The 16,534-nt window shown below is 38.8% G+C and overlaps 1 protein-coding gene across 6 annotated transcripts in view; it reads right to left on the bottom strand.

Annotated features, from left to right (window-relative positions):
* Nucleotides 1-16,534, bottom strand: part of tai (taiman) — a 433,432-nt gene that overhangs the window by 101,253 nt on the left and 315,645 nt on the right. For 5 of the 6 annotated variants that reach the window (XM_067145001.2, XM_067145000.2, XM_067145002.2 and 2 more), the window contains 2 exons: nucleotides 10,693-11,695; nucleotides 3,305-3,851 (listed from right to left, as the gene is read on the bottom strand). In XM_067145001.2, the coding sequence (XP_067001102.2) occupies nucleotides 3,305-3,851; nucleotides 10,693-11,695 (1,550 nt within the window). The remainder of the gene's footprint in view (nucleotides 1-3,304; nucleotides 3,852-10,692; nucleotides 11,696-16,534) is intronic. The other variant, XM_067145006.2, reaches the window with a different exon arrangement.

The raw sequence follows: 16,534 nt of genomic DNA, 5'->3' as shown, positions 1-16,534 counted from the left end.
AACCAGAAGCTGTGTACAAGTCGGTTCTGGACTGTCAGACTGGTTTGAGATAAAAAGGGGAGTACAACAAGTTAGTGCTCTGTCGCCCCTATTATTTATCATTGTAATGGATACCATATTAAAGGCGCTAAAAAGAAAAATGGGCAACAAGACTTAAAAGCATTTGCATTTGGGGTAACTCAGAGAAAGATGTAGAAGTACCACTCAAAACCAAGATGACACTACATACTACACCCCTATCCTCACATACAGCCTGGAAACCGCTACATTAACAAGAAAGGACAACTCGAAACTCCAAGCAGCAGAAATGAAGTTCCTTTGCACAATTATCCAGAAGACCAGGAGAGATAAAATCAGGAATGAAAAAGTCAGAGAAGACGTAGGTCTAGAAGACTCCTTACTCCAGAAGATCCAAAAGGCAAGACTGAAGTGGGTTGGTCATGTGAAAAGAATGAGTGCCAACAGGTCTGCAAGAAAGGAGTATGAAAGAGAAATCAGGGGAAAGAGACCAGTGGGTAGACCTAGAGAAAAATGGACAGACTTAGTGAAGTAGAGGGAAGAGGTCAGGATTGGGAGCGGATTGTGAACGAAGAATGGTTCATGGACCGAACAAAATGGAAGGGGCTCATATACCACACCTGGGAAACTGGAGTTGGTCAACGATGATGATGATGATGATGATGACGACGACGACGACATTAATACAGACGCATATTGTCCCCAAGATTTAACCCATTGAACAGTACTACCGTCTTTTCACGTTTGATGTTGAATGTTTGAAATTATTTCCCGACATCGTACTGGCGGGTTTTTAGAACAAAGTTGGGGGATGTTTGACATGTTCAGTGAACTTTATTCCATGTTTTATCACAACATCTCGTATGTTCTGTGATTTTAGGTTTTTTATTTTATAGAAATATTAACTTTTGATAATTTTTACCCAAAAAATGGGTGATTTTTGGTAAAAGAGATTAAATTCGGAGAAAAAAATATGCAAAATTTTGAGGGAATGGTTAAAAGATGTAGTTGTGGAAAAATTTGCAGGATTTTGTGGAGCAGAACGAAATATTGTGATTTTTTAACTTTTGTGCAAATTGTCAAAAAACTGGTGATTTTAGGATTTTTTCATGTTTTCTGTGGTATAAAATCTAAAAAATATTAAATTCTGAGAAAAGACACGCAAAAATTGTGAAATTTTGAAACGCGTTTATGGTGCACCAGAATCCGGGGTTTTCTACTACTAAGGATATATGTCCTTATCCGACAGATGAATCACCATTAACAGCATCATATGCCGTCACTCCATGGAACTGAATCCAGGCTTTCATCATGCAATTGTATTAGTACTTCTCCTACCCTACAGGCCAACCACAGTGTCAGACACGCCTTAATGTAACAGAACATCCCGCCAGCTGCTAGTCTTCTCTGCCTATGCGCCTCAAGTAAGTCGTGATGATTATGCGAAAGAGCAGTTTGGTGATCTTCTCAGTGGTGATCTCTATGGGCATGTTGGGCTAAAGCTACCACGGAGGCAAGGAATGATGATGGATGCAATATCCTGGACTTCGCTGAGGCAAATGACCTAGTCATTGGCAAAACCTTCTTCAAGAAGCACAGCCAGATCAACTTCACCCAGGTACAATGACGCGACTTTTGACCAGTCACTGATGTGATGGTCATACTTTCCGATTACGTTGCCCCTCAGCATAAACTAATCACAGACCCCGTGAGGATTAAGTGGTGGAATCTATATGACAAAGGCAGCCTTGGTCTGTGCATCAGTCACAGCCACCGCTAAAGCAATCCTAGTCACCATACCGTACTGATAAGTAGCACGTATCAGATTCAACAAAAGTCTCCAACATCCAGAATCTAGTTTGCTCAAAAGACAACTGAGAAGAGAGAAATACATATAACAGCTAAACAAAAGTCCAAGAAATCTGTTGTCAGTACAGTGACCTCTACAGAGCACTGTACACCAAAAAAAGCGAGAAAAATATTGATTCTCCTGCTAAAGCTCCAACCAGATAAGCACAGGATATTGAACACTATGTCTACGTGAAGAACAAAGAGGGTGTGAGTTCCTCAAACACTGGCAACATCATTTCGATGAGATATCTACAGTGAGTTCCCGCATCCACCTACTCCTCAAGGCATCCCAAAAACCCACATCCAAGGAAGTCACCAGCACTATAAATTACGTGAAGAACCAAAATGTGCCAACTAGGGAGAAAATGCAAGAAAGACACCTGTGATGGTATGACGCTGTTCTACATGCAGCACCTTGCCTTCCACTTTGACATCAACGGTGTACACCCACATGGACGGTCAAAAAAGACGATATAAGGGACATTGGCTTGAGGCCAAACGACGTCCATGACCATGCAAAATGGCTTTTAAGGACTCAAAGATCCCTGCTCTTGTGAGGCAATGCTACGAAGAAGAAGAAGAAGAAGAAGAAGAAGAAGAGGAAGATGATGATGATATCACCTCAACTATCTTCCATCAATGTCAGCCATAAGGAGCAAAGCATCCACAAAGGCTTGTGATGTTTGATTCCATCTCCTGTTAGACAAACAATGATAACTCTTCATCAATACATCTTCAACATGAATAATCTTTTCCATAGTGATCAATGCTGTAGGATCTCAGCACTGCCCTTAATTCTTCAGAGCTGTTCTTCCTAGGCAAAACTCTGAAAATCTATCTTAAAATATTGTGTGAGTAAAGAGAAAGCCCCCTCCCATCCCAAAATCTTCCAAAACACACCTGTTAATCGAGCCCCCTCTCAAAATAATAACGAATCGTATCATGAGAATATTCCGAAGTCACATCTATGTTAGCATATTTTATACTTTTTTTTTTTTTTTGCTAGTTGTTTTACGTCGCACCGACACAGATAGGTCTTACGGCGACGATGGGACAGGAAAGGGCTAGGAGTGGGAAGGAAGCGGCCGTGGCCTTAATTAAGGTACAACCTGGTGTGAAAATGGGAAACAACGGAAAACCATTTTCAGGGCTGCCGACAGTGGGGTTCGAACCTACTATCTCCCGAATACTGGATACTGGCCGCACTTAAGCGACTGCAGCTATCGAGCTCGGTATATTTTATACTCAAAGTACATTTTAGATTAATAATTAATTTAATCTCCTACCTATTAAAAAAGCCATTTTTCTTTGTATTCCATTCAAAAATCCTGTTAAATTTTATCATCAACAAGAATTATCGCTATGAAAAATAATAATTCATGTTTACAAAGAAAGCCAGCAAGTCAAAAGTAATAAAAATACCAACAGTACTTACTTTGTGTGTGTTTTGGTCTATCCACACGAGGCAGTATTTCCTGAGGTGTCGCCGATATAACCGATGCCGGAATTGGAGGGATGGTGGTTGGCAGTGATGGCTGTTTGGCCAAAAGAGAGGCCAGCATCTTGTTTTTCTCCCTCAGCTTACTGCTACCTCCAGCAGGTCCAGAACCAGAAGAACTCACTTGCGAACCCGAATGCAGAGACATGCCAGGTCCAGATATACGGATCTTACTCGACGTTGCCCCATTCTCATCACCCTCATCACTGGGCCTTTTTCGCTGGCCAATGAGGGACGAAACTCCCAACCCACCCATCGAGTCTGTGGTGGACGGAGGTGAAGGTGAAGAAGAGCTACGGAAGCCAAGGCTTATCAACAGAGGATCATCTGGATCATTATGTTGTCCAGTATCAAGATTCATTGAAGGTTTAGCTTCTTCTTCCTGATCCTTAATTGGTATTAACAGTTGCTGAAGGAGTTCATTGCGCTTCTTCACATCAGCTTGAGTATCACGGTCATCATCATCACTCTTATCATTCAGCAACTGTATAAAGAGTTCCAAGCAAAATTACAACAGTGATCAGAAGTTAACTACAATACAAGTTAATGTATGAGATTATAAATATTCCTTAATCAAAGACACATTTTAAAGGAAGTTGGCCACAGACAGTAAGAACTTGTTTAACTAGCCCTTGTACATACAGGTTTCTGGTTTTCACAGATTAACTCCAAAACAAAATGTTTTATTTTGTAGTTTGAGAAAAACTTTTTTTTTATTACTACTGCTTGGTTGCATGAACAAAAGGACTTTGCAAATACTAAGATTAGTCTCTGTATAAAAGGAAAGATAATTTGAGTGTTAGTCTTAAGTCCATCTCATATGTGATTTGCTAACTGTAAAATAAATATTAAGTTGTTACTAAGTTATATGTGTTAAATCAATTTTTTTTTTTCTCCTCCTCAAGTCAGAAACCTTTCCGACTCCAGCAGAAACACAAGGCAATGTCCATCTCACAGTGTGATTGAATTTTTTAAAATAAATGTAATGAATAGATAACGATACGAAGAGAGCGCATTTTTATGCGATTACATATTTTTCTTGTGTAGGTTTTAAAAGTTTATTATTCCTATTGTCCATCGCCAACCATCAAAACCTAATCCTTTTTCACATATTTTCACAAACTTTTTATGTAAATAAATATTTTAAGAAAATCCATGAGCACATAAATCTGAAATCTGAAATAAAATTTAATATGCTTCTCGGTTATAAAATGATGCTGTTATTCACATTTTATGATTACGATAATGTTTTCTAACAGTGTATCTAACAAATCTTTCTGAATGTTGTGCCTATTTATGGATTTCCCTCTGGAAGTTCGAAGACTTGCTGGTTGGTCACTGGCTACATCACTGTGATTTGATTTGCTACACAAGTTGTTTCCCTCCATGACTAGCATTCTAACTCGCGGAAAGAAAAGGTGAAGGGGAATACCGTAGATTGAACTATGCCCTGGAAAGATATTCCCCAACAAAAGATAGTGGGATTGTGTCACTCCTAAGGTTAGTTGTTCAAGTCCGTATATCATTCCCATAATTGTATGATTTTGTCTGAATTTCTAAGAAAGAAATATTAATTTCCCCCCCCCTTTTTTTTTTTTTTTACTGAAACAGTGATTCACCATAAATGCATGTGTCTTAACCTGCAAAACAATGCTGAAAGTGAAGTCAAATACAAGACTGAATCTTCAACAATACACAGAGGAATCCTAAAATACGTATTTTCACTACCCACAGAAAAGTATTATTTTGCCAAGCATGTGGTAAAACAGTAAGTGCATGTCAACGGTCTCAAGTAACTCAGCATTTGCCCGCTGCTACTTAGAGTGACAATTACGTACTAATAGATGAACCAGCTTCTTGAAATGTAGGCCCATCCACATACCGCCAGTGTTATTTAGATTCTTTGCGCCAACATTCCTCTTGGCAAAATAAATAATCCAAAACTGAGAAATTTCGTAAACAAAACTAATTTACATTAATTTTGAGCCTCCAGACAAATACACACCAAGGAAAAACTATCCCCCAAAAAGTAACGAAGGAACTTTACGAAGAATTTGGGCTGTATGTGATAGCGAAAAACTGTGGGTGAGCACTATTCAAGTGGCAGAAAAGTAAGAAATGTTGTGTGTTGAAGAACAGCTTGTGCTAGCAAACCATTTCACTGTAACTAGGTTGTGCTTCTAATTACTGACAGCACAGCTTACACCAAGTTCTTTCTGAAAATGATACAATGATGCTCTATGCAGGTTATGAGTATCCTAAATACCGAGCAAGTTAGGGTCGCGTAGCTGTGAGCTTGCATTCGGGAGATGGTGGGTTCGAATCCCACCGTCGGCACCTCTGAAGATGGTTTTCCGTGGTTTCCCATTTTCACACCAGGCAAATGTTGGGGCTGTATCTTAAGACCGCGGCTGCTGCCTTCCCAATTCTAGCCCTTCCTTATCCTTACGACCCTCAATGTTTCAGTGTGACATTAAAGTTCCGCATCCGTTGTGAATACACTTGATAACGACGATGGGTTGTCAATTGCGATTTTTCAAGAGTTGCTCTTGTTTAAAACTATACACATACGTAAAAATTCTGCTAACCTGTTTACCAAAACAGTAACTGACGTATGTGCTGTTGAAAATAAACTAGATTCACTCTTACAATCAGCCTTGCAGGTACAGTCCAATATCAAAATAAGAAAATTTAGAAACATTAGAAATGAGGAAAACAAGGATTTTTTTAAATGTGCAAAGGTGCTAAAGAACTGGAGGGTACTCATGTTGGTAAGATTCCTCCCTCTAACTATGTACATCTGACATCCTGTGATGAGGAGCGATCATTTTCGCAGTATAATGCGATAACCGGTATGCGTAGTTAGCAATATATGAGCGTATGACTGGTGAGTACAAACTGGTACTTCTTTTTTCAAAGATGGGAGGTTGTTTTTGCTATATTTAAACAAAACATTACATTTTTTTTTTTTTTTTCCCCTGCAAATATCATAAAATCTACTCTGGCATGTCAAAAGGGAATATACCATACTGTACTTAAGGAGCACGGGTGGCAGCACCATATTTTAATACAATACTTTATATTTATTTACCTCTTTAAGTGAGTGGTTATGTGATTATTTAAAGAAGAATATTTTAAACTTCTTTATAAAATATTTCTAGGATTTCTAGTGCATAAAAATAAATATTTTTCACATTTTTAGTACATAAAAATCCACTTCCAAATGAAAAGTAATATAGTTTGTGTACAATTAAAGTAACATGGTTTCACAACTGGCACACAGTACAAGAGAAGCTACAGCTCTTAGAGCTACTTGTTTTTAATTTCATTCCCTCCCAAGTGGTGCAAGTCTAGTCCAACATCAGACACTCCCTTATGATAACTAAAGTGAGATATCACTTGGATAGTCTTAATTTTGACCTAAAACTGACCTAATTTGAAATAGTTTGATACACCATTCACTCCCAAACAGTAGACCCCTTATATGGACCAATCATTTAATGATTATTAGTTTTACATCCCTCTAGTGACCAACTCGTTGGCTGAACGGCCAGCGTACTGGCCTTCGGTTCAGAGGGTCCCGGGTTCGATTCCCGGCCGGGTCGGGGATTTTAACCTTAATTGGTTAATTCCAATGGCACGGGGGCTGGGTGTATGTGTTGGCTTCATCACCATTTCATCCTCATCACGACGCGCAGGTCGCCTACGGGAGTCAAATAGAAAGACCTGCATCTGGCGAGCCGAACCCGTCCTGGGATATCCCGGCACTAAAAGCCATACGACATTTCATCCCTCTAGTTTAACAGTTTTCTAAAAGATTCACATTTAAGGCGTAACTCTTAGAGGTACTCAGAATCTCAAATGTTAGGCCTAATAACTTGCTTTCTTATGGCCAGCAAAGGAGATTCTCCTACTACAGCAGATTGTTTCAACGAAATGTGCACGCTGTGTCTTTTGTCCAATTCTGGTCATCCTTCCTTAGTAAGGACCATCATTAGAGATCTGAGTGTGTAACATCCAAGAATAGTGTACTCTTGAAATATCCCTGTGTATGCACACGTAAGAACCTCCCTAGACCCAAATTTCAGAGAAGACAGAAGTTACTTAGAACTCACTAACAAAACAATTCCACAAATTTTCTTCTGGAATGGAGAGTACTGTTACTTTTACATTCTGATGCTCAAACTTATCAAGATTTGCTTAGATATAGAATAAAATTAGGAGATTCCCTGTTTTGCCTCTTATATTTTGAGGCAATTGTTATAGTGCAACTAAATTATGGGGAAGGGCTTAGTAACAATTTACCAACTTCTAAAAATGTAAAAGTTGCATTGTGAAATATTTTAATATTATGCTGGAGACTTAAAACAAACATATATTAATTTTTTTGTTTTATTATTTATTTTAGCTATTTGTTTTACACCACACTGTCACCAATAGGTCTTATGGCAACGACGGAACAGGACAGAGCTAAGATTAGGAAGCGAATATGGCCATAATATTAAGGGCTGCTGACAGAGGAGTTTGAACCGTCAGTCTCCTGAATGCAAGCTGACAACCATGTGATCCTCACTGAGTAGCCATCTCACTCGGTATCATCATCATCATCGTCATCATCATCATCATCATCATCATCATCATTTGTTACGTGGTTGTCAGCCTATGCCCTAATCCTTTATATAATGTGTCTGTGAGAAAAAAAAGAAAGGAATCTCCCTTTTGGAGAAGCTGGTGCCTACTGTTGAACTTTTTCAAGTATTGTATAAGGTTTAATCTCCTTTGCGAGGACGGTCTGAAAAGTTCTCGGAATCACCGCTAGATGTCAGTTTAAGAGCAACGAGGTTCCCGTGAAATAATCATACATCCTTTGTGAGTGAACACGTGGCACGTCAGTGCTCTAGCTGCAGGAGTGTTGTAGTGACGACTCTTTGTTGTTGTTCCCGTGTAGTGATTTGTGACAATGGAAAAAAAACTGAGATTTGAGCAGTGATTAAATACTTTGTAAAGAAAGGTATGAAAGCAAAGGAAATTCATGCTGACTTTCAGAACACACTGGGGGACTCTGCTCCTTCATTTTCAACTGTTGCCAAGTGGAACAGCGAGTTTCAATTTGGTCGGGAAAGCTTGGATGATGATCTGCGTAGTGGACGGCCAAAAAGTGTTACGACCCCAGAATTTATCGCAAAAGTGCATAAAATGGTCATGGAGGATCGTCGACTGAAAGTGCGGGAGATTGCTGAAGCTGTAGGGATGTCTTCTGAATGACTATATTATATTTTAACCGAAGAATTTGGTATGAAAAAATTATCCGCAAGATGGGTGCCGCGGCTCTTGACATTGGACAATAAACGCACCAGATTGGAAATGTCCGAACAAAGTCTGGCCCGTTTTCAGTGCAACCAATAAGATTTTTTGCGCCGGTTTGTGACTACAGATGAAACTTGGGTCCACTACTATACCCCAGAGACAAAACAGTGGTCAAAGCAGTGGAAACATGCTGATTGATTCACCACCACCAAAGAAAGCAAAGGCAGTGCGTTCGGCCGGAAAGGTCATGGCCTCAGTTTTCTGGGATGCAAAAGGCATTCTGCTGATAGATTATCTTCCTACTGGCCAAACAATTACGGGGCAATACTATGCAAACCTCCTAGACCAACTACAGGAAAAGATACGCGAAACAAGGCCTGGTTAGGCAAGGAAAAATGTCATCGTTCATCAGGACAACGCTCCGCCGCACACAAGTGTTATTGCCATGGCAAAACTTCCTGAACTGGGGTACAAATTGTTGCCATATCCACCGTATTCACCTGATTTCACACCATCAGACTTTTATCTATTCCCCAAGCTGTAAATTTTCCTCGGTGGACGGAGATTTTCTACAAGGGAAGAACTGACAGCCGAATTGGAGAGGTATTTTGCAGGCCTGGAGGAATCTCATTTTCGAGATGGGACCAAGGCACTGGAACATTGCTGGACCAAATGCATTAGTCTACAGGGAGACTATGTTGAAAAATAAAAGCAGTTCCACCGAGGAAAGATAATTAATTCTAGTACATTCCGAGAACTTTTCAAACCACCTACGTAAAAACAAAGAAACGCATTTGTTTTTGTTTTGTTTTTTTTCGGAAAATCGACATAAGGGGTGTGGGGTTGAAAATAAGTAAATAAGAAGTTGAAATATGTTTATGAGGATACTTTATCTTATAAACTGATATCTTAAAAACTGAAGCTGTTACAAACGTGAAAATCGGTATTTGGAATTTTCTTTCAAAATAAAGAAACACGTAGTTGAATTATTCTTACGAGTATACATTCATCTATAAAACTGAAGGGGTTACAGACGTACAGACATAAAAACATTATCTTTAAAATTAATGAAACTCATATTTTCTTTTTCTTTTTTTTTTGAAAAATCCAATTAAGGAGCTGAAAAAGAATCTGAAAAGCTGTTAAATTTTTAAAATGAATACCAGAATATCTACACTATATGTCAAAAACAAAACATGTTAGACACAATAATCTTGGTATTTGGAAATTCCTTTAAAAATACAGGAACATGCACCTTTTTGTTCTCGGAGAACGCACTTAACAGGGGGTATAAAAAGTGAAAAGCAGTTGAATTATTTTTTTTATCAGGTTATTTATTTCTTAAAAACTGAAGATATTGCAGATGTGAAAATTGGTTTTTGGAATCTCCTTTAAAAATAAAGAAACCTGTATTTTTGTATTCGGAAAATACACTTAGATGGACGTGGGGGTGAGGGAAGGACTGATCAAGGGGTTGAATTCTTTTTATGGGGATACTTATGTATATATCAAAATCGAAGATGTTACAGATGTGGGAATAGATATTTGGAATCTCCTTTAAACATAAAGAAACGTGTATTTATTTATTCAACTTGAGAGAAGACTGTTTCTCACATGTACAGTTCTATGTCGCATGGTCGTCTTAGCCCCGAAAGGTAATACCACAAACATGGTTTACAAAGAATTTCTGGGGTAAATGAAACTCAATTTTTGGGCGAGTTTTTATACTTTAGGAATTTTCAGATAATGTCTTAGTACAATGCTGAGGAACGATTACTTTGATCAAATTAAGAAATCCACGCGAGCGAAGCCGTGGGTAATTGCTAGTCATGTATATGTACAAAACATATGGTCATTAACTTGTGCAAAGCCAAGGAAATTTGCTTACATGCAACAGATTATATATAGAATTATTTCTTGAATATGCTTCCAAAATGAACAACAGATTAATAAGAATTAACAATAAAAGAACTTTACCAGCAATACAAAAAAAAAATGATTACTCACTAAGAACTTACCCTGAGCAGCATATTGTTGCCACTTGAAACCTTGGCATTATCCTGGCTCCGACGATTGCTCATCACTCCTCTGGTACCTGGGCTTGCTTGTATGCTTCCAGATTCATCTCCTCTACCTTCATCGTCTTCCTCAGGATTCAACAGCCCCTTCAAGATGCGGTGCTTGTTTCTGGAATCTGCACCATCACCACTGTGGTCCATCGACTCACCACCACTTCCTTCTTCACCGCTCATACTGGGCCGTTTGGTAAGCAGTAGCATCCGCAACCGCTCAGATTCTCCAGGCGTTGAAGAGCCCTCCCCACCATTCACACCCCCACTGTTTCCAACTTCCACTATCCCTTCCTTGGAGTCCTTATTATCCTCCAGTCCAAACCCACTATTTGGGCCCTGCTCCTGCAAGGGACTGAAGGGGAATGAATTAGCAAAGCGGCTCGAAGGTGTGGCAGCCTGATTACCACTCGCAGGGCTAGGTTGTGTAGCTGTCGAATATGGGTTCAGTGGACTGGGACACATCCCACCGGCTGGGCTATATCCCGAAACACTGGGAGGTCGAGGCGTAGGCGTAGAAACGGGCGTCAGACTCTGGCGGGAGTCGGGTCGCTCCCCCCAGCCCGACTGGTTCTGAGTCGATCCCCCCCGTCCCATAATGTTCTCGCCATCGTCTAGCACTTCCCAAGTAGATGATGGGAACATGTCGCTGATGTCAAAACTCAGGTCACCACCCAATGAATAAGTATATGCGGCAGTGTTACTTCCGTCACTTGGAGCACTCACATTGGGACCAAAGCCACTCGAACTAACTCCAGCACTACTGCGCCCACTTCCACTAGACGTGCCACTCACTTGACCGTTCACAGACCCACTCACCAAAGGGCCACCCACTGAACTGTTACTTCCATTACTTGACGTCCCAAAGCCAGAGTTATTCTGACCCACGGATAACATGGAGCGTGGAGAGTTGGGGAGATGGCCGCACTCTGCACTGGCTATCTCACTGTCTCTGTGGTTGGTCCAATGAGGAGACAAACATATATGGGAGGAAAGAAAGACAGAAAATACATCAATACTATTGAGCAGTTACATACAAAACCCAAATCTTTCTGGGATATTTACTTCATGAAGTTATGTTACCATACTTCAAAAATTACCAACAATTAGGAAGGAATTTATCAATGGAGATTATACACTTATCTCTTCAGTTGAGTAAGTGTATGATGACGCATATAAAAGATTGTATCGCAGAGGAAGCAGATATTTCACTTTCTTTCATCTTCCTAGTATTGGAAATGGTTTCTGTCAAAATATCTGTTTACTAAGTGATAAGTTCTCCAAGGTGTCATGCACAATCAACTTTCTTTTTGTTCATCCATTTCCTAATTGTCTGTAATATGCACTCCATACTGCTTTCAATAATACAACGTATAAAAAAACAATGAAAGCAGAAATAACTAATGGGTGTAGCAGTTGTGAAAAATTCTTGGTGCTTGTATAAACAAGGTAAAGCCTACAGAATGAAAAATTCATCAAAAGTAGCTTTGGAATGAAATATCTACAAGCAAACTTGCTGACACCAACAGATAGGTTCAGATCAAAAGATATATGTTAGACAACACACAAGTTCAATGTTTTTGAACTGACCTTATTTTCAGAAGAATAAACTTGGTGAGAAAGCACATTCTATTTAAATAAAGAGGTTCCCATTTGCAAAGCAGTAAATTTGAGAAAGAAAAATTACTGATTGGAATGAAGAACTGGAAGCTTCATTTATTCAGTTTTTAGGATGTTTCGTGATGAGAAACGTAGGTCTATGGCAGGATAAAGGAGAGTGATTTTCACAGTAAGGTCCAAAACATTTAACCTGTGTGTTGCAAAACAATATTTCAAACTTGACCTCTGTGAAGATGAATAGCTAATTCTGTCTTGTCATTTCTCACTGATTAGGGACATAACTACGTGTTCAAGCATATCATCAGCAGGAATGGAAAGGACTCAGATAGCATGCATGAAGGACAGAGGGTGTATAGGGAAAAAAGCAAGAAGCACGACCATCTCTCCAACACCAGATACGATCATTTTTCTGTACACGAGTCGGGGCTAACATGCAACCCGCACACCGCCAGTGCCCGCCACCCATCATTGCCTGCCAAGCCACACAGCCAGCCCAGAGAGCAACAACACATCCAAGCAACTAGCCAGCAGTGAAGCTCAAGTCTGCACTATTGTGTGGTACGGTGAAGTGACATGCATGTGACTAAACATCTATGTTATTGCTGTCTGTGTGCAAATTTACAAATGCAAACAAAAGAATAAAATGAATTATATACACATCATATTTAATACCAGCTCATTATGAAATATTAAAAAAATTAAAACTGACTCATATTCAATACATATTGCTAGGTTATGTCCTTTAGAGCATGCAACTTCTTAAATTACTAATTACTCCATGAATACCATTTCTCTCATGTGTTTGATTACTATGGCCTTATGATTTAAATCATAACTTAGAGACTTTATACAAAATCTATTTTTAAAATTTTAAAATGTTTTAATCAGCTGGTAACAGACTAATAAACAGAGAACAGAATTAATCACAGTTTTAACTCTACTTGAGCAATACATCGTGTTCTTAGGTGCATATTTCTTCTGCAAGCTTATTCTTGAGAGAGTTCGATATTATGTTGAATTTAGGCAGGGTAGCAGCTTATCATCATCATTATAGCTCAGACTTTAATGACCTAAAATCTCTGGAAATATGCACGAATACCTCAAAATGACCAAAATATGATATAAAAACTTTGAAATATGATGCAAAGAAAATAAAATATTGTCCAGAATTGGCTTAGAAGACCAGCAACAAACTGGCAACATTCCTACCATTCTTTTGTCCTTTCTATTTCAACAGGTCACTGTTCGTGAAACATTTCATTCAACCACAAAATATCTTCAAAATAACCAAACACAAACAAAATCACTTGGCATTATTGGCACAACACACTTAAATAATAATGGCTTGATGACTAAACTATGCTTCTAAACTGTTCATTATGAACAACTACAGCTTAATGATAAAATAGGCATTTATCTTTTTATATGACAAATAAAAACCATGGGGCCGATGACCTTCGATGTTAGGCCCCTTAAAACAACAAGTATCATCATCATCATCATCATCATCATCATCATCATCATCATCATCATCATCATCAATAAAAACCATATCACCCTGTTCACAAAAGAAACATATAAATAATTTAACTTACATCTATATATATAAAATAATATGTCCTGACTGACTGGCTGACTGACTGACCAATTCATCATCGCCGAGCCAAAACGACTAGACATAACGAAATGAAATTTGGGGATACATTTATATTAGGGTGTAGGTGCTCACTAAGGGAGGATTTTTGGATATTCCGTCGCTAAGGGGGTGAAAAAGGGGTGAATTTTTAAAATGAGGATATCCATATCTCAAAAACTTAAAAGTTTACAGGCACAAAAATTGATATTTAGAACTTTAAAAGTAAAGAAAAATGAATTTTTTTGTTTTTGGAAAATCCCATTGGGGAATGAAAAAAGGGGGATAAGGGTTTGAACACCTAATCTGAGGAGACTTATATCTCAAAAACTGAAGATGTTACAGACATGAAAATTTGTATTTGGAATCTTCTTTGAAAATAAACAAACACGTATTTCTCTGTTTTGAATAATCCAATGACTACGGGGTGAACAGGAGTGACAAACTGGGTGAATTTTTAAAAAGACTATCTGCAAATTATCTCAGACACGTAACTTATTACAGATTTGAAAACTGGTATTTGGAATTTCCTGTAAAAGTAAAAAAAAACATAATTCTTTGAAAATCCACTTAAGTGGAACAAAAAGAGGATGAAATTTTTAAAATTAGCATATGTACAGTCATCATCCTTTCCCTTTATCCAGCTGTAGCCGGGTAGGGGCAAATATGGTTCCTCTCCACTTTCTTCAGTCTTTCTACCACTCCTCCTCCAACACTGTGTCCTAGTCCAGGTTTCTTTCTATAATGCTGCGTTGGATGGTATCCTTCCATCTCAATCGTGGTCGTCCACAGCCTCTCCTTCCTTGGATTTGCATTTCCATCACTTTTTTTTGGCATTCTTTCATCGCTCATTCGCTTTGTGTGTCCAAACCATCTTAGTCGGCTCTTCTCTATTCTATCATTCACTTTTTCCACTCCAATTTCTTCCCGGATTTTCTCACTCCTTATTTTGTCTCTTCTACTCTTCTGTATCATACTCCTCAAGAACATTTCGGCTGCCTGTATTCGACTCTCATTCTTCTTTGTCATTGTCCAAGTTTCTGCTCCGTAAGTTGTTATGGGAACGTAATACATCTTGTACATAGTATCCTTTGCTTCTGTTGGCACAGCTTTGTCCCATAACATGTTCCTTACACTATGATAGAAACAACTTCCAGCTTGAATCCTTTTACTAATTTCAGCATCCAGTCGAGCATTCTCCATTAATTCACTCCCCAGGTATTTAAACGTTTCCACTACTTCCAGGGGCTTGTCTGCAAGTCTAATCTGACCTTTCCTTTCTATTTCCCCCCTCTAGTCATAACAAGAGTTTTACTCTTCTCTACACTTATTTTCAATCTACATTCTTTGATCTTCCCATTCACCACATGCAACTGTTCTTGAACCTTCCTGTCGTCTTCTCCCCAAATCACAATATCATCTGCAAATAACATCATGTTCATTTCTCTTCCTCCATATGCTGCTTTTGCTGTTCTCATGATGTCATCCATTACTATTGTAAACAGGATTGGTGATAGAACACTTCCCTGTCTCAGCCCACTAGTTATTTTGAACCAACTTGTCCTGCCAACTTGTGTTTGCACGCAACTACAACATTCCTTATACAATGCCATGATCATTTTTATTAATCCCTGTCCAATTCCTTTTTGCACCAGACTGTCCCAAACTTTTGTCCTGAGGACACTGTTACATGCCTTTTCAATGTCAATGAATGTCATCACCATATCATTCCCATACTCCCAATGCTTTTCCATTAGTTGTCTCATAATGAAAATGGGCTCTATTGTTGACCTTCCACTTCTGAAACCAAACTGATTTTCCTGTATCTGATTCTCAACCCTCAACCTTATTCTACTTTCCAGTATCCTTTCCTTTATCTTAGCAACATGGGATATTAGAGTAACTCCCCTGTAGTTCTTCAAAACTTTCTTATCACCTTTCTTGAAAATTGGGATGATTATTCCTTTTTGCCAATCTTCAGGGATCTCCTTATTCTCCCAGACATTCCTGAGAACCCGATATGTCCACTGCAGGCCTACAGCTCCAGCTGCCTTTATCATCTCCACTGAAATTTCATCTATTCCCGCAGTTTTTCCATTCTTCATCTTTCTTACTGCCATTTCAATTTCATTCATCTACAGTATATCTCAAAAATTTAACATGATGCAGATGTAAAAATTGGTATTTGGAATCTCCATTAAAAATAAGGAAACACTTATTCTTTGGTTTTTGGAAAAAAAACCTTAACGGTGGAGTGGGGAGGGGGGTGAAAGAATTGAAAAATTAGTTGAATTATTTGTATGTTAATGTATGTACATACACCAAAAAATCTTAAAATGTTACAAACGTGAAAACTGGTATTTGGAATCTCCTTTAAAAATAAAGAAACACGCATTTGCAGGGGGAGGGGGGGAATCAACTTGGTAGGGGGGATGAAAACTGAGGTGAATTCCTTTTACGAGAATACATATATCTCAAAAAAAAGTGAGTTCTCCTTTTGCATGGCTACTAGCAGAGGGAAACTACTACATTCCGGCT

This window comes from Anabrus simplex, chromosome 4 (assembly GCF_040414725.1).
Source record: "Anabrus simplex isolate iqAnaSimp1 chromosome 4, ASM4041472v1, whole genome shotgun sequence".
NCBI classification, from domain to species: domain Eukaryota; kingdom Metazoa; phylum Arthropoda; class Insecta; order Orthoptera; family Tettigoniidae; genus Anabrus; species Anabrus simplex.
Note: the sequence above shows the minus strand (reverse complement) of the source record. Positions and strands in the feature narration are given on the sequence as shown.